At 37.5% G+C, this 18,571-nt stretch overlaps 1 protein-coding gene and 1 pseudogene across 5 annotated transcripts in view; one reads left to right on the forward strand and one right to left on the reverse strand.

Annotated features, from left to right (window-relative positions):
- The window catches only part of PCCA (propionyl-CoA carboxylase subunit alpha), a 330,985-nt gene that overhangs the window by 57,595 nt on the left and 254,819 nt on the right, over positions 1–18,571 (reverse strand). For 4 of the 5 annotated variants that reach the window (XM_006195197.2, XM_032496718.1, XM_032496717.1 and 1 more), the window contains one exon: positions 101–154. In XM_006195197.2, coding sequence (XP_006195259.1) covers positions 101–154 — 54 coding nt within the window. Of the gene's footprint in view, positions 1–100; positions 155–2,957; positions 3,120–18,571 lie in introns of those variants that run through there. The other variant, XR_001367552.2, reaches the window with a different exon arrangement.
- On the forward strand, positions 199–1,267 carry LOC116668666 (annotated as a pseudogene).

Raw genomic sequence — 18,571 nt, forward strand, 5'->3', positions numbered from 1 at the left:
ACCGTGGTGAAGTCAAGTTCAAATCATGGGGTAAAACTAGTTAACTTTTTCTCTCTGTAAATTAAGAGAATATACAAAATAATAATTCTTTCATACTTACCACTGTACCAAGAAACTGAATGCTCATGTTGCCACCAGCTTCTCGAGAAAGACACTGGGGGAAAAAAGACATAAAAAGAATTTTCACCACATAAACACATGTACATGAATGTTCATAGCAGCATTATTCCTAATAGCCAAAAACCCCACATGTCCATCAATTGATAAAGGGATGAACAAAATATGGTATATTCATACAGTGGAATATTATTTGGCCATAAAAAGGAATGGAATACTGATATATGCTACAACAGGAGTCAGTCACAAAGGACAACATATTAAATGATTCCATTTAACATGAAATGTCCAGAACAGGCAAATCCATAGAGACAGGAAGTAGACTGGTGCAGTTTGGCTGTTCTCTGCAGAAGACTCTCAGCTCCCCAGAAGGCTTCCAAGTCATCAGTAACTCCTCAGGCCCCAGCTAGCACAGACTGCAGTTTTTTCTTAGACTGTTGCTTAAGAATACACCAAAGGTCACATCTTTTCATCAGCATAGATTACTTTATATCACTTTGTCAAGGAAAGGATGAGAAGAATTTTTGATGAGCCAAAGAAAAGGGGGAAGAAAAACTGAAACTTGGAGCTTCATGGACCTGTCAGCAATTAAGGAACCTAAGTAATGGAGGGATACATAAACTCTGGTGTGTCCTACCAAAAAAAATAAAAAAACACATGCTCCTAACTATAGAATGGAAGGCTAAGTGACAGAGACTGCCAATGCCAAGTCCAGAACAGTTAGGAAAAGGACTAGCTAGATTCCATGGACGCATTAAAGTTGTCCAGGAAAAAGAAGATGCCCTAAGGCTCCTTCAGACCACTCAAGAAAAAGCCAGACCTGGTGCTTGGATAAAAGACATCTTTGGAAGAATCATCAGGCATGAGTTCGAGACGGCCTCTGTCTTGGCACATAAGGAACAGCTACAATAGGAAATGACCCTTTGTAGCGCCCTATGTGGAACATTTTGTCAGACTGAGACTTGAAAAGCAAGCCTGCACTGAGCATGGAAGAAAAGTGTCGAGTAAAATTTCTTCAAAAAGTTCCCACATCTTTCTGAAGCCTAGAAGTTAAAGCCTTGTCTAGTATGTCTAAGCTCTTAATTTACCATTTTGTTTTTCTTAGATAACAGTTTATATACAAAAGTAAATATATGTTGAGGTTTATAACAAATTTGTGCTTTCAGTCAAATAATAATTTACTTATCAATTAGTCTAAGTGTTAATATGCCATGCTAATTCTGGAGGTAGTGAGGCTTCTATGAAACCGTCCCAAAAAATCAGGTATGAAGTATATATTAAATTCCCATTTTATTAGAAAGGATTAAGAAAAAGGGAAGGGAAGGGAAGGGAAGGGAAGGGAAGGGGAGGGGAAGGGAGGGGAGGGGAGGGGAGGGGAGGGGAGGGGAGGGAAGGGGAGGGAAGGGGAGGGAAGGGGAGGGAAGGTGTCTACATATGCCATTTCCCACTCAAAGAAACCAAGGCTTCTTGGAAAAGTAGCTGAACCCAGGTCTGAGGCAGAAATGAGGCTGCTATATCTTATCATATCAAAAAGCAAGGCAGCTATCAAAGACTCAGGAACCAACTTGAACAAACTGCCCCTGGCCCAAAGATGGGATCATCTGACCATCAGTAAGGATGTCCTGCAATGGAATAAGACATATCAAGGATATTTAAACCCATGTGTTCAAAATGGATACCAGCGGGGGAGGGTATAGCTCAGTGGTACAGTGTGTGCGTAGCATGTATGAGGTCCTGAGTTCAACCTCCAGTACCTCCATTAAATAAATAAACCTAATTCCTAACTACCTCCCCCGGCAAACAACAACAAACAAAAAAGAATTGCTTTAAAAAAAGGATACCAAGAACAAAACCAGTATTAATTTAATCACTTTCGAATAATGATAGGGAACCAACTCTTTGCGAACAGGTAAGTTAAAGGATCAAGCATTGAGCTTGTCTTTCCTAGGCAAATACCTAAGAAGCAGTTGAGGTGGAGTTTCTCATTAAAGAATTATTCTAGGTAATAAATGAAGAAAGAATGGCAAAATTAATTTAAGTACCCTTCATGACTTTTTCATGGCTTGACAGCTCATTTCTTTTTAACACTGAATAATATTCCATTGTCTGAATGTTCCAAAAGTTTGAGTCCATTAACTTACTAAAGGACATTTTATTTGTTTCCAAGTTCTGGCAGTTATGAATAAAGCTGCTATACTTTTTTAAATGGCAAAACTAGAATATCATCATTTTGTAAACCTTAATGAATTTTTTGACCTAAGCCTGAGCATCAACAGAGGAAGACCACAGAGTATGTGCCTCTTAGGAGGTACACTACAAGACTCATGCTCCAGTCTTGCCAAAGATAATGGTACCTGAATCTGATTATACCTCTAGATCCAAGCATCAATTTATAGGAAATGGGAGAAAGAGCATATAGTTGAACTACACCACTAGGATGCAATCAGATGCTGAATTCTGGAATTGGAAACTCTACAGGACAAATGATTCACTTTCTTCAATAAATAAAATGAAAAGAATAAAAACATTTCCCATAGACATTTCTCGCAAGCTATCCCAATTCTTCTCCTTTTAAAGCAAGACACCTTGAAAAGTTGTCTATCTTCATGGTCTCTGATGCATCCTCACTTTCCATTCTCCTTTAAATTCACAACCATCTGGCTACTGTCCCCACTAATTTTCTATAATCACTCTTGTCAAGGTCAGTAAATTTCCATCTCGCCATACCTAGTGGTCAGCTCTGTCCTTACCTTACTCATCTGCACTATAAACAGTTGATGATTCCCTTTCTCAAACACTGTAACTTCAAGGATATCTCACGCTCCAGGTTTTCCCCCTACCTCCTTGGCAGCTCTCTCTCGGCCTTCTTTGCCAGTTTTGCCTCTTCATTCAATTTCTAACTGCTGGAATGTCCCACGACCCAGTCCGCAGCCTTCTTCTCTTTCCATCTACACTCTTCCTCTGTGTGATCTCATCCAGATCCATGCTTCTCCCTCCATCCCCTGAAACCAACTCTTAAAAAATTAACTTCATGGAAGTATAATTCATGCATCAAAACCCCCTGCATCCTATTTAAAGTACAGAATTCTCTAATTTTTGACAATTGTGAAAAAAAGAAACACCAACACAATCAAGATATAGAACATTTCCATCACCTCCAAAAGATTCTTCCTACACTTTTGCAGTCCAAACCTGGTCCCCACCTCAAGGAAACCCACTGATTTGCTGTCTAATAAATGAGTTCATTTTTCTCCTGCCAGATGGATATTCGGTTGTTTCAGCACAATTTAAGAGAATTTCCTTTTGAATTCTTTGGCACTTTTGCCAAAATTCAATTGATCATTTATATCTGGATCTATGTCTAGACTCTCTTCTGTTCTATCTACAATGTCTTGATACTGCTGTTTCATGGTCTTGAAGTCAGGGTGTATAAATCCTCCAACTTTGTGTTTCTTTTTAAAAACTGCTTTGGCTCTTATGATTTTCAACTAATGGAACTTTTCTTTTATTGTGGTTAAAAAATAACATAAATTTTACCATTTTAACCATTTTTAAGTGTACAATTCAGTAGCATTAAGTATACTTACATCGTTTTGAAACACATCTCCAGAACTTTTTCATCTTGCAGATCTGAAACTCCATACCCACTAAATGATAACTCCCTATTCCTCTCTCGTCCCAGACCCTATTAACTACCTTTCTACTTTCTGTTTCTATGAATTCGACCACATTAGCAAGTACTTTAGATACCTCATATAAATGGATTCAGATAATATCTGTATTTTGGGGACTGGGTTATTTCACTTAGCATAACATCTTCAAGGTTCAACCATGTTGTAGCATGTGACAGGACTTCTTTCCTTTTTAAGGCTGAGTAATATTTCACTGTATGTATATTGTATGTATATACCACATTTTGTTTATTCATCCATCCGTCGATGGACATGTTGGCTGCTTGGCTACTGTGAACAATGCTGCCATGAACATGGGTGTGCAAATATCTCTTTGAGACCCTACTTTCAATTCTTTTGAATATATATTTAAAAGTGGGATTCTTGGGTAATATGGTTATATTTTTTGAGGAAACTCCACACTGTTTTCCATAGAAGTTGCATCATTTTATAATTCTTCCAACAGCGCACAAGGGTTCTAGTTTCTCCATTCTCACCAACACTTGTTACTTTGTTTTTGATAGCAGCCATTCTAATGGGTATGAGGTGATGTCTTGTTATGATTTTGACTTGTATTTCTCTTTTGATTAGTGATGCCAAGCATCTTTTCATGGGCTTGTTGCCCATTTGGGTATCATCATTGCAGAGATGTTTATTCAAGGCCTTTGTCCACTTTTTAATTAGGTTATTTAATTTTCTGTTGTTAAGTTGTAGGAGTTCTTTATATATTCTGGATATTAATCCCTTATCATATATATGATTTGAAAATACTTCTCCCTTCCATAGGATGCCTTTCACACTGTTGATTGTGTCCTTTGATGTTTTTTTAAGTTTGATGTAGTCCTATCTGTCTATGTTTGCTTTTGTTGCCTATAATTTTGGTGTTACAGCCAAGAAATCACTGTCAAGTCCAATGTCATCAAGCTTTTTGCCTACATTTCCTTCCAGGAAAGTTCTAGGTGTTATATTTATGTTTTTAATTCATTTTAAGTTAATTTTTGTATATGGTATAACATAAGGGCCCAATTTCAATCTTCTGTATGTGGCAGTTCCATGCTTTCAGAGAAAATCTACATGCATATGGCTACCAAACTTATGTTTTCAACTCCCATTTGTCTTCTGAGTTTAAGACTCATATAGCCAATTGTTAAATGGATATCAACATTTGGATATCTAATGCATATATTAAATCTACCAAGTCCAAACAGAATTCTTGATTTGCCTCCCCAAACCTGCTCCTCCTCTAGCCTTCCCATCCCAGTAAATATTACCATCATTCACTCGAGTGTTCACCCTTAATTCCTGGACTTCCTTTACACCAGTATCCAGTCCATCTGCCAGTCTTTTCTGCCTTACATCCAAACCACGTCTCAAATCAGTTCACCTCTTGCCATCTCCACTGCTGCCATTTTAGTCTATGCTGAGGGTTGACAAATTTTTCCTGCTAAGTGCCAGATTTTGTTAGATCCTTCTCTTGATATTTGCCTTTAGCATAACATCATGTTGAAGTTTAATCACTTCCAATTGAAGGTTAAATGGAAGAACCTCAATTGTACAGTTACATGGATTTTAAAATATGGAAATTTCTTTTGCTTTTGCATTGAGATTTGAAAAATATGCTGCTGGAACTATAGTCCACTTCCTGTTTTAACCTGTTGACAGCCCAGGATATATAAACAGCAGCTTGACATTAGTTGTGCCTCAAACATTAGTTGTTGTCATAATGACTTTAGCACAGTATGCATTCTGCATGTAAATGCTGTTTTGTCTAGCAATTCAGGTTGAACTCATCAAGAAATATTATCAAGTCTGCAGCACAAGCTAATTTCCAAAGCCATTCACTGTTCAATGTTCCATTACAGTGGTTGAGGACAGTTCTTTTTGTTGGGAAAAATTTCAGTCTTAGCCCTGAGTCAAAAAATCACAATAAACTCATAGGCTACTGAACTGCTATTGTGATAGAGAAAATCAAGGCAGTAAGTATCTACTTAAAACAAAAACCCCAAAAGCAGCCACTGACAGATAATAAATAAATGTGGCTGTGTTCTGGTAAAACTGTATTTATGGACCTAAAATTTGAATCTCATATACTTTCCATGTGTCATGAAACATATTCCTCTTTTAACTTTTTCCAACCATTTAAAATGCAATACCTTCAAACTTTTAAAAACCACTCAACTTGTGAGTAGTGTAAAAACTGGCAGTGGGCTGGATTTGGTCAACTCCTTGTCTGAACTATCATTAGCACCTCTCATGTGGATGACTGCAGTGATCATATAAACAATTTCCTTGTCTCCACAACAGTCCCCTATGTGCCATCCTACCCACAGCAGTGGTTTTAAATCACATCATATCATTCTTTTATTCAAGACCCTCCAAAAACTTCACAATAGGAATCAAATAAAAACCAAACTCTCTGGCCTACAAAGACCCTATATGATCTGGTCCCTTCCTATCTTTTTCCACTCTCCTAACTATACTAGAGACACTGGCCTGCCTTCTGACTTACACACACACTAAAATTGTTCCTGTCTCAGGGCCTTTGCACATGCCATTCCTTCTACATGGGACTTTCTTCCCTCAGATTTTTGCATGGCTTCCTTCTTTTCCTCATAGGTCTCAGCTCAGTGTTAGCTATTCAGCTATCCTAACAACCCTACCTAAAGCCACCTCCTCTAATCACCTTCTATTAATTATCTTGTCACAGTCTTAATTGACCATCTTAGTATTCAAATTACCTTTTTTATGTGTTTATGTGTTTGGTATCTACATCCCCCTCCTGCAATGTAGGTCTTGGTCACTGCTGTATCTCCAGAGTCTAGAACACTGCCTCTGTCATATTGGAATTACTTCCTATGTAAGGGACATTAAAATATATATATAATAGTTCCTTTTCCTTACGCTACAAGGGTTGGACTGATTCCTAGGCAAACAGAAGTAATTTTGCAATATGAAAAATGTAAACAGGTTTAGAAACTTATATTTTCACATTAAAGATACAATTAAATTATAACAATGAATATGTAGACCATAGATATAAGTACCAATAAGTTGCCCTTAACTTTGCGTTCAAATTTAAAGCAGGTTAAAATTACATATATAATAAGTATCAGACTTTTTTTTCCCCACCGCAATTACCACAGTCTGTACACTTGCACTGAGAAAGAAAGAACCCAAACCTGACACAGCTTAGCAATCAGAACTGATGTGAAAAAAAGGGGAGTAAAATTTCATTCAAAACTGGAATTTACTTCTGTGCAGGAAACAGGAATACACACTTTTCCCACAGTCTAGGATTAAGACAATTCAGTTTTAGAATCCACAAAGAACAAAGTACTCAATGCATACAATGAATCTGAGGCATGCCAAAACAAATATGAACTGACCACTTGAAAAGCTAATAACAAAAAGGAAAGTAAAATAAAAATTAAAACTTTCACTTTCACGAAACATACTACGTCCTTACTAAAATATTTTCTCCAAATATTTTACCCCTTTTCCTATTTTAAGTGGCACTTCATAGCTAGATAAAAACGTCCTTCTTTTCTCATTTTATAGTCTGCTCCAACATTTATAAAATATACTCATTTTTCTTTCTTTAAGGAAAAGAGTATTTAAGAAGTAAGACTTAATGAACAAAATAATTACAACATTTTTTAGAATCAAATTCACACAAAATTAGCAAGATTGCTCACTCAGAAAAAAGCAAAAACATTCACAAAATAAAATGTTCCAAAAATAACTCCCTAAAATCAGAGACAATTTCACCTTTGAAAGTAATCTCACTGAACAGTAAGAGGAAGAAATAGTAATAGTTTTCTTTCTCCCCCTCACTGATCTCCGACTTGATAACACGTTTGAAAGGCCATTACTCCGGGATTTGTCTTATCGGTCTCCAGTGCAGCTGCTTGTGCTATTTTCCATGTTTACTATAATCAGTGTTTATACAATGCAAAATCCTCTTCTTCTGGCAGCTACTAAAACATAATTTTCTAGTTAACAGATAGTAGAGGAGAAAAAAGTATGTGTGTATGTTGGGGGAGGGGATTCAGAAAGACATTTTCCCATTACATTACATTTTTAAAAGCAACTCTAAATCATAAAACACATGCCACTAGAGACAAGAAAATGGCTAAGCTTCTAGACTACATGACAAAAGCAGGTAGACTCGCATCAAAATTAATATTTTAAATTATAGTTGTAAATACATCCTAGCTGTTAAATAGTGATTACATTTTGTGAAGCACAGTGAAAGGCGTTATTTCTGTTCTACTGGTGGGCTTGTTTCTAAGATGTGTAACTGTAATTGATGTTTTCAGGAATGTGAAAAGGAGATGGTTAATAATTACTCTTTCATTTCCTACTTCTTTAGAAAAAAATACCAAACTCTACTTATTCTAAGTTATATATTTATATATCCTATACATCCTAAATAGATGGTTTCAGATTACATTTGATGACTCTAGAGTAATCACATGCATATAGTACAAAATAACAGCTAATTACTTCTAAGGAGGTGGGGGGTGGGGAGAAACATCTAAAAAACATGTGAAACATTTCTTTTGGGAGTAAAAACATAAGATGATTACTTCCAAATCCACTTTTTTTTTGTACTGGCGAAGTATAAGCAAAAATGTAAGCTACTTCATTTAATTTTTTAATTAAAATATTATTAACATATTTGTTTTATTTTAGCATCTATACACATTTATTATGATTAAAATTAAAGTTTGTTCTCAGAAACTGTGGAAGTTATTTTAATCTGAAAAACAGAAAAATGGAAATAAGATTTTTAACCCCTGAAGTGGTGAGAAAATCCATTCATTTCCTTCAAAAATAGAAAATCAAGGTTAAATTTTAAAAGTCGATTCAAATTCTGTGTGGACAAGCATTTGCAAATATATCACAGATAGTTACACAATCTGCAAACACGATAACATCTCTTCTATTATATTCATGTGCTTGTATAATATTCTATATTACAAAGGCCCACTGAGCATTTTAAGTTATCATGTTATATAATCTATTTAGCACTGCAATCAATTCACAAGTAATCCATTTAATCTGGTATTCTGTAGTAAATAACATGAGATTCATGTGACACTATTCCAAATTTGTCTGCTTTAACATAGAAAATTAGTTCCACTTGGTTGAATATCAATGACCTATTCAATGCAGAACGTAATCGTGCTGCAATCAGCTTTGTACTGTTATCTATAATAAATTTATCTTCTCTTGAAAATATTTAAGCAAGAATATGAGAAATAAAAAGAAAAAAAGCCTTCAAAGGTACACTATGAATAGCTTCACATCACACAAATGCGGAAATTGTTAGACCTTAGCAGGATCTCAAGACATTTTCAAAAGTATTTAGCTACTCTTCAGGCCTGTGGACAACCTGCTGTGAGCAGGTGGAGAGAAGAAATCGTGCCACACAAAGAAACAGGCCAATAGCAGTTAGTCGGCTCGCTTGCAAATGTTCAAACAACGTGACTGTGCAAAATGAAAATCTAGTATGTAAAATGCTAACGAGAAACAATATATTAAATCCCAGCAGACAAATATTGTAAGGAATCGAAAACTATTTGAGTTGTTCAAAGTGAAACTGAAGAGTCTCTTCAAGGTCAAAAAAAATTACTTCATAGGACTAAAGTATAGTCAGGCAATAATAAAAAAGTCCTATTCATCCAGCATGTTCCATAGCATGAAGGTACCAGGATGTGAAAAAAGCAGTCAGCTTAACACGTATAGAACAGTGAATCTTTTGTTTTGTTTCAACACTTTTAATTATGCTCCATGCAGGAAATCACTCCACTTTTTAGAAATGGTTCTGATTTTTGTTAAACTTCTAAATTAAAAATTTTAAAGGTTGTCAACTAGATGGGAAATTCATCTTCTTTTTAAAATGAATTTAATTCATCTATTCCTAATTTTACATGCTAAAAACCAAAACCGTAGATGACACAAGAGGGACTTTAAAATGTGGCTTTTTTCCATAAAAATGTGTTTTCTTCTTCTATAAACACTCTGATTTACAAACGGTTTTGTTTGTGAGCTGTCTAACTAGCTACACACAGCTAATGAGAACTTGAAATGTGACTAGTGCAACTGAGAAACTGAATTCACAATTTTATTTAAATTTAAATACAGAAGCAGTGTCATATATTTTCTCTTTTAAGCACAATTTCATCGTTTTGGTACATTTCACTGCAGTCATTCCATCACTTGTGTTACTGCTGTCATACACATAGGCGTATGTTTCGTTCCTGATATCACACTAATAATTTTTTAATGTTGTTTCATGTAGAAATGCTAACATTTTGGATATACTGGGTTAAATAAAATGGACTAGTAAAGCGAATTTCACTTGTTCTTACTTTCTTAATATGGCTGCTAAGAAATATAAAGCTGCAAGTATGACTCAGATTTCCATTGGACAATCTGTTTCATTCTGCAATTTTTTACTTTGGTAATTTGGAAATTAGAATATAACTTTCTACAAAAGAATGAGAAAACATTGTTAGTTTCTCAGATTATACAATTAATACATATTTTTAAAAAGCATTACCCATCGACCCGACATTTGCAATGAAAACAGTAGGAAGGAGCCGGCATATAACCAGCAGTAAAAAAGAAAATAAATATGAAATACTATCAAATACTATAGTATTTGAGGAAAAATGGTTTCATTATTAGATGAAGAAATAGATAGAAAGCTTTTTAAAATTCTAAAGAGGGTTTTTAAACATCTTCAAAAGTTTTCAATGTTTATGTCCCCAGTTCTTGGTTATAAATGATTCCATTTCAAAATATACGACCTCCTCCTCAAGTCAGATGCATCACTAGCTCTATACTTAAAGTTATTAATAAAGATTCAAATTTGTGTCCAAGAGTATGACTTCCCTGAAGTCAGAAGAGAAAAAGACGATAGCAGCTATGTGGATATACTGGAGTAAGAGGTCGGAACTGGGCAATAAATAATTAGTGACACTGGGGAGAGGGAGGGCAAACCATGTGTGTACAAACCCCTGAGAGAGAGGAAATGAGGAGTGGCCTGAGGCGGGCTTTTTTCTATACCTGCCAATACCCATCAATAGGTGGTACCGTGAGCCTTCAACAGCTCAGGTGCTCCCCACAGCAAAAGAAGGCAAACAGGAAAGACATGTACTTGACTGGAAAGAACCGTGCTTGATAAGCAAGATGTTTCTGTGGGCAGGTCCGTGGGAGCCCTCTTGTTCTTTGCTCTCACAGAAATGACCGTGATTCTGCATCTGCAGAGATCAACGAGTCATGTTATCTAAAAGAATCTGGAGTTTGCAAATGTTGGAAGATCAGGAATTAAGGATTAGAACTGATAAAATGGCTAAGAAGGCTATCTTGTGAACATAGCTTAATTTGATGAAGGCTTACAAGAAAAAAGTCTAAATCTAAAAATGAAGATATAGATAAGAAAGGTTTATTTCTGAGATTACAAAAATGCAAGATGACTATCTATTCATTCATCCACTCAGTCATTCATCCAGCTTCTACGTGGACCAGGAACTCAACAAGACAGTGGGAATTCAAGGTTAAATCAAAACTGAAACAGATAATTTAGATCAATTAAAAGAAGTCAGTAATGTATAAAATTCACTATCCAAATAATTGTACATGCCAAAATACAGTTTATTTTTAAAGAAATTAATGGATAGTATTAAGCTCATGAGGCTTACCAATGAAAACCAGGAAAGTCAACAGACAATGTAATCTGATTGGCTAAATAGAGAGCTAATTACTAAAGCAAAGGTATGCTTCCTCCTCAAGAATTTCATCATCTAATCAGATAAAGATGTTAAGTGCTACTTTTCATGTCATAGGGATTCAGCAATAAAACTAAATAGGTGCTAAATACCCACATATCCTTAAGTAAGATGCTCGACTACTAAGCTACCTAGCAGGACATGCAAAGAAGCTGTGAAACCAGCAATTGCCCATTCCCACCTCAGGAGACTATGAACGAAGTTAAAATTAACTAGAGGAGGTAGAATTCTTAGGCTAAGAATTCAAGGTTGACCACTTTAAGCTAATAAGTGAAAGGATTTCATGAGAATCTCTTGGTTTTCTATATCTGCTGGATTCTGAGGGACACCTAAAGAAGATAAGCAATGCTCTGGGACAGAGAAAGAAGAGTTTGGTGAGGCAAGGATTTATAACTATTACTTGTGGCCCAGATGTGGATCATGGAGAAGAGAGACCCAGAGACCCTGCCTAACAGGAACATCTGGAGGGACGGGCGTCAGGAAAAGTCAGAGCAGCCGTTTAAGGTTCTGCAGGTGAGGAATTCCCCCAGACTCACAGAAATGTCCTTGAAGACACCAGTCAGCCCTGGACATTGGTCATGCCTCCAAAGAAAGAATACAGATTACATCTACCCCGGTCAGCCTAGCTCCTCCAGCCACGAACCACTCCTCCATACTCCCTACTGCAACTCTGGAGAGACCCCTAACATCAGGTAAGAAGTGGGAGAGGATATAAAGCAAGAAGGAAGATAGAAACATCTCTCAGTCTGAGAAATTTCACCAGTTTTTATCAGGAGAGGTTTTACCAGTTTTAACAATACAGTGAGCTAGACTTTTATTTTTATTTGTTTATTTATTTATTTTTGGTTGGGGAAGGTAATTAGGTTTATTTATTTATTCTTAGAGGAGATGCTGGGGACTGAACCCAAGACCTCATGCATGCTAAGCATGCACTCTACCACTTGAGCTATGCCCTCCCTCTACAGTGAACAAGACTTTTGAATACACTCTCTCCCAAATAAAATATTTCTTGCTTATTACCTGGTAGCAACTTTACAGGCTGTGAGAATTGTGAGTGTCTGCAGGGGAGGAAAGAATAAGTTGAGAGAATGAGTTTGAGAGAACAGTTGTAAGGAAGTTGCTTCTACTGGCACAAAGAAGTTCCATTTACGCAGTGAACTGGTTACACAGTAAGACAGATAAGGAAATGGCAAGTATTGGGCAGTACCCTGATCACGTTTTCAATAACTATCTAAATAAATTCTGTTCCATGATGAGATACCACTTCACAACCATCAGGGCAGCTATTACAGAAATAACAGCCCCAGCAACCAAAAAATAACAGATGTCGGTGAAAATGTGGAGAAATTAGAATCCTCGTGTGTTGCTGGTGGGACTGTAAAATGATGCAGCTGCTGTGGAGAACAGAAGAGAGGGTCTTCAAAAAATTAAACCAAAATTACTATATGATCTAGCAACTCCAGTTGTGGGTATAAACCCAAAAGAACTAAAAGCAGGCAGACTAGAAGGGATATTTGTACACCCATGTTCACAGCAGCACTATTCACAACAGCCAAAAGGTAGAAACACTCCAAATGTCCATCAACAAATGAATGGATAAACAAAATGCAGTGTGTGTGTGTGTGTGTGTGTGTGTGTGTGTGTGTGTATACACAAACACATATATACATATACACATGCAATGGAATATTATTCAGTCATAAAAAGGAATGAAATTCTGACACATGCCACAACATGGATAAACCTTGAAAACACTATGCTAAGTGAAATAAGTGAGTCACAAGAGTAAAAATACTATATGAATCCACTGATGTCAGGTACCTAGAGTCGTTAAATTCACAGAGACAGAAAGCAGAATGGAGGTTGCCAGGCACTGCGGGGTGGAGGGAGCAGGGGTTACTGTTTCACGGGAACAGAGCTTCAGTTTGGGATAATGAAAAAGTTACAGAGCTGGATAGTGGTAGTAGTTGCACAACAATAAGAATGTACTTAATGTCACTGAACTATACACTTAAAATTGGTTAAAATGTAAACTTTATATTTTATAATTTATGTACATCTTACTACAATTTAAAAATTCCTGTTAAGGCTACAAAACAGTGTTGAAGAAATAAAAATCTAACAAAGGTGCAGCAGATTTAACCTCAGACTGGCCTACAACTCCGAATTCCTATGTTTTGTTTCTGATTTTAGAAGCTGGTAGATGACTGGTGGCCCCCTGCGCAAAAGCACAGAACGCGATGCCCACTTCCAGCGCCTTGCTTCCAAGAGGACAGCCCTTCATAAGGACAGGAAAGGCCAATGAAACACATTTAAAACACAAGCAAAAGAAAAACGGCCAAGGCAGGGGCCCAGTGTTTACTGGAGACAGGGTTTTGTGGTCGCTGCGGTACCCGACCCCATCATAGAGAATTCAACAAACTGCACCACGTTCTCATCATCGGCTTCTCCCAACCCCAAGCCCTCTTGTCTGCACACTGCCAGCACCTCGTTTCAGATCCACTACCTCATGAGTGAAGTACTGTGAACATCTTCTGAATGAACTTCTTCCCCTTCCCTCCCTTAACCCTTCTTTTATTATGAAGACACACCAACTTCCCACAACTGCATTTTGATGGACATTACTTTCCTCTGCAAAAACATTTCAATGGCATCTCCATTGGTGACTGAAAAGCACAGACTCTTTTAACTTTCCATTCATAACTTGTCTCCTCCAATCTATTTTCCATGCTCAGCTCCCATTACTTCCCTACTTGAATGCTTCCCAATCCACCTCCCATTTCATGAACACGCTTTTCTAAGGTGTGTCTCAAGTATCATCTGATACCCTCGGCCTGCAAAACACACACACACACATCCTCTTTAAGTGCCTAGGGATTCCCCAGAGAAAATGACAAATGAAAGGGAGTAACTGAGAGAGCTCATGAAAGCAAATACAGTGACTAGAGTTTCATATTAAGGGAAAAGTCACCTTTTTGCTTATAATTGATTGAGAAATACTTCACAGAAACAACAAACCTTTTAAAGAATTTTGGGGTTGTAAAGGTGAGGAGGTAGCAAGCTAGTAAGGGGGAGGAAACATGAACTACACACAGTGCTGGCACAACTTGCTATCTGCATTTTAAAAAGTAAAACTGGATCTTAATTCACACTATACACAAAAATCAATCCCAGAGGGATTAAGGATTTAAATGTGAAAAAGCACAACATAAAAGATTCAGAGGAAAATACAGGCAAGTACCTTTATAAGCTGGAGAGTAGAAGAGGGTTGTTTAAACAAATACAAAATACACAAAACATAAAAGATCGAAAATTCTAATACTAAATCTCTGACTTAAAACTTCACTTGTTTAACTCAAAAAGGTAAAAATACAAGCTACAAACTGGAAGAGGTTCTCTGTAACTGACGAAGGGTCAGGATCTACAAAATATGAAGAACTTTAATGAATCAGTAAGAAAAAAACAAACAATTAAAAAAATGGGCAAAAGCCATGAACAGGCACTTTGCAGAAGAGAAAACAGGACTTTCAACAAATAAATTTTTTAGATGCTCACTGTTATTATTAAACAAGGAAATATAAACATTAAAACCAAAGAGATATACCATTTAAATCTACCAGGGAGAAAAAACTTCAGTCGTCTGGATACCAAGGGTTCACTAGGACATAATTGTTAAGGGCGCAGACTCCTGGGTTCAAATTCTGGCTCTTCCATTTACTTGCAGAATGCCTTGGGCAAGTACTTTAGCCTCTACAAGCCTCAGTTTCTCCAAATGCAAAATGAGAAATAACACTAGCACATATCTTATTGAACTGCTGTGAGGATTAAATAAATTAGTATGAAGAGGTGCTTAGAAGAGTCAGTGCCTGACACAGTAAGTACACAGTAAAGTTAGCTCATTATTCATATCATTAATACCGTCATCTCCATCAGTACTGGTAGCAGGTAAACCGGTATAGCGATACAGGAAAAGCCATTTGGCATCACCATGTAGGACTAAGGGAGCATGTTACGTACAACCCAGCCATTCCACTGGTATAGAAACATGCTCACAGAAGCACTGTTTGTGATAACAAAATAAATAACACAAATGTCTATCTTGGGAAGAAAAAATAAATAAATTGTGGTATATTAAAATGATTTAATAACACATAGCATGGAAATAAATAAACTAAAGTGCATGCATCAGCACAGACCTAACTCACAAACATAACACGGGAGGAAAAAGCAAGTTAAAGAGGCACAGAGAGTACGGTGCCATTTACATCAGGTTCAAGAACCCGCATAGCTAAACAGTACATTGTTTTCAGTTTTATTGTATCTGTAAATATCCCCAAGAACAGGCAGTGATAAGTTTAAAAATCGTGATGGTGGTTGCCCCTAGGGGCAGGCAGAAGGAGGGCTTAATCAGCGGCACACAGAGGGAAGTCAACAGCATGGGCGAGGTTTCCCTGTTTAATCTGCATGGTGGATAAACAGATTCAACTGAGTTATTCTTTATCTTTTATAAGATTAATACATGTTACTTTGTGTATACAAACTGTTCTAATAATAAACAGTTTAAACATATGTACAAAAATCCAGGGGAAAAAGAACAGCAGTTATTACTGCAAAATCACTGTTGAAAAGTAACTGTGGCAATACCCATCCCATAGTTCTTCTCTGAATTTACCAAAAACAAGTGCAGGAGAAATGCAAACACATTTTGAAAGCTGTTTGTTTAGAGGGACTGAGCTGAAACTGGGGCAATGCAGCCCCGGGAAGTCAGCGTGGAGGGAAAGGGAGTGAGGAATAAACCCTGATGACCTGCCCAGGCTTCAGGGCAGCGGCAAGAGAAGTCAACAGAGACCACTGTGAGGCCACCAGTCCTTTTCCCCTGGTTCCTTCACATCCCTTCCTCACACAGTGCTCTTCATCCTGGCTACTGAGAGTATTTTCCAGGCAAAGTGACTTCCCATTTTTTGATACCTCCTAACTTCTCTCTTTGTGTCCAGTCTCACTCTTCTTCGATCCACTCTCCACAAGGCCACAAACAACAAAAAAAGTTCTTTCCAAACCCCAATGCGGTTCACATCATCACTTCCTTTGTTAAAACTCTTCCATAGGTCCCACTGGCCTAAGGATAAAGCAGAAGCTAAACTATGCAACTAACAAGGCCTCAAATGACTTGGCTCCCACTGCCTCACTTGGCTCATCACCCCCAACTTCCTCTCCGACTGCAGAGAGTTAAGGCGGTGGGTCTCAAACTGCGGCCACTGAACCGGCAGTGCCAACATTACCCGGGCACCTAGAAACACACACCGAGCCCAGGCCTACTAAATCAGAGTAAACTCTGCCTGTGGGTCCAACAATCTGAGTTTTAACAACCCTTCTGTTGCTTCTGAAGCACACTAAAGTCTGAGCACCACTGGTTTAAAGCACAAACGGGAGGTAAATCAGCACGTGAAGAACTCTGTGGGAAAACTGAAAAGCGCTCTACAGCGCAGTGGCTGGCGGTGTATACACCCCAGGGTCACGTGCCGGGGTTCAGCTTTCCGCTCAGCTCCTCCCTAGCTGTGTGATCACGGGGAAGTGGCTTGTCTGCCTCAGCACAGCATCACAGTGAACAAGCACAGACCCCACCCCAAGGCCGCTTGCATTTCAGCCTGGCTCCCCCCCCACGAGCTGTGTGGCTCCGAGCAGGCCGTGTAACTTTCTCTGGGCCTCAGTTACTTCATTCACAAAAGTATAAACAATAGTACCTACTTCGTATAGTTGTTGTGAAGATGAAATGAGTTAATATATGTATCATGCTTAGAATTGTACCTGTTACACATTAAGCACTGTGTGTTACTTATTCTTATTACAATTGTTATTAATCTCATGGGGACCACATTATATTCTGAAGATTAAAGAGAGTCAACACTGAATGCCAAACCCCACAGAAAATACAGCTCATCTGTTCTAATGAGGAAAAACTTGCCTCGTCTTATTTTAGGGAAGTGACCTTTTTTTTTTCCAGTATATCACTTACCTCTCTGAGTTTATTTTTATTTTCAATGATGAAGCACTTAACTGGAAACAATGACCTTCTCTAAAGAGTCAAGGGGTCTGCCTTGTAGGGTCATTTATTTCACATTAATACTTTTTTAAGCAAAGAACTTACAAGACTGAAAAGGGATTTACTGAGCATTATCCCTATGCTAGGGGAAATATTTCTGGGAATTATTCCAAATACATATCCAGTATTAATTTTACCTACAGACTCTACACATAAAACTACCATTAAGACATCCATCTACACCATCATTGAGAAGAACACTGAAAATACCAGGATCCAAAGATTTGTAAAGTAGGACTTTGTGTCTCTCTCCTTACTACCAAGAGGTCACTCTGTGTCCACCAGACCAAAGCACATGATCGTCTGAGCCACAGCACATCCAGCACAGAGTGTATTCTATTGAACATAAACAGTATAACAAAACCATGTTTTCTGAAGACATGAAAACTGGATCTTAGTGATATGAAATCATGCGGTGAAATTTTCCCAAGGGTCTCCAAGTGTTTAACCTTATACTTAGAACATGAAAGAAAATATGAGAGAGAAAATATACTGGGGCAAGTTACAAAACCAAAGTCAAAACAGAGGGCTCATTACTGAGAGTTCAATGTTTCTTGGAACCAGAAAGGCAATATACCAATTGAACCTGGCTTGGAATTTAAGTTATTAATATTTCCTGGGAGATTTTGGAATCCCCTACCCCACAGTCTCCTATAAAAGTATACATGAATCTGGTAAACAGTAATCTTTATCTGTGATTTTCTTAATCTCGCTAGGTTTTAGAAATAAGTTTCCTGTGAAAAATCAAGTTAAGCGAATGCAGAAACATTATCATAGAAAATAAAAAACAATGAGCATTTAATGGTATGGAGGGTTTAGGATTTTTAACTGTACGGCAGCCACATGTTCCGTGGCATTTTGCTGTGCTTTGCCTGGACCTCAGC

The sequence above is a fragment of the Camelus ferus genome, chromosome 14, assembly GCF_009834535.1.
Source record: "Camelus ferus isolate YT-003-E chromosome 14, BCGSAC_Cfer_1.0, whole genome shotgun sequence".
NCBI classification, from domain to species: domain Eukaryota; kingdom Metazoa; phylum Chordata; class Mammalia; order Artiodactyla; family Camelidae; genus Camelus; species Camelus ferus.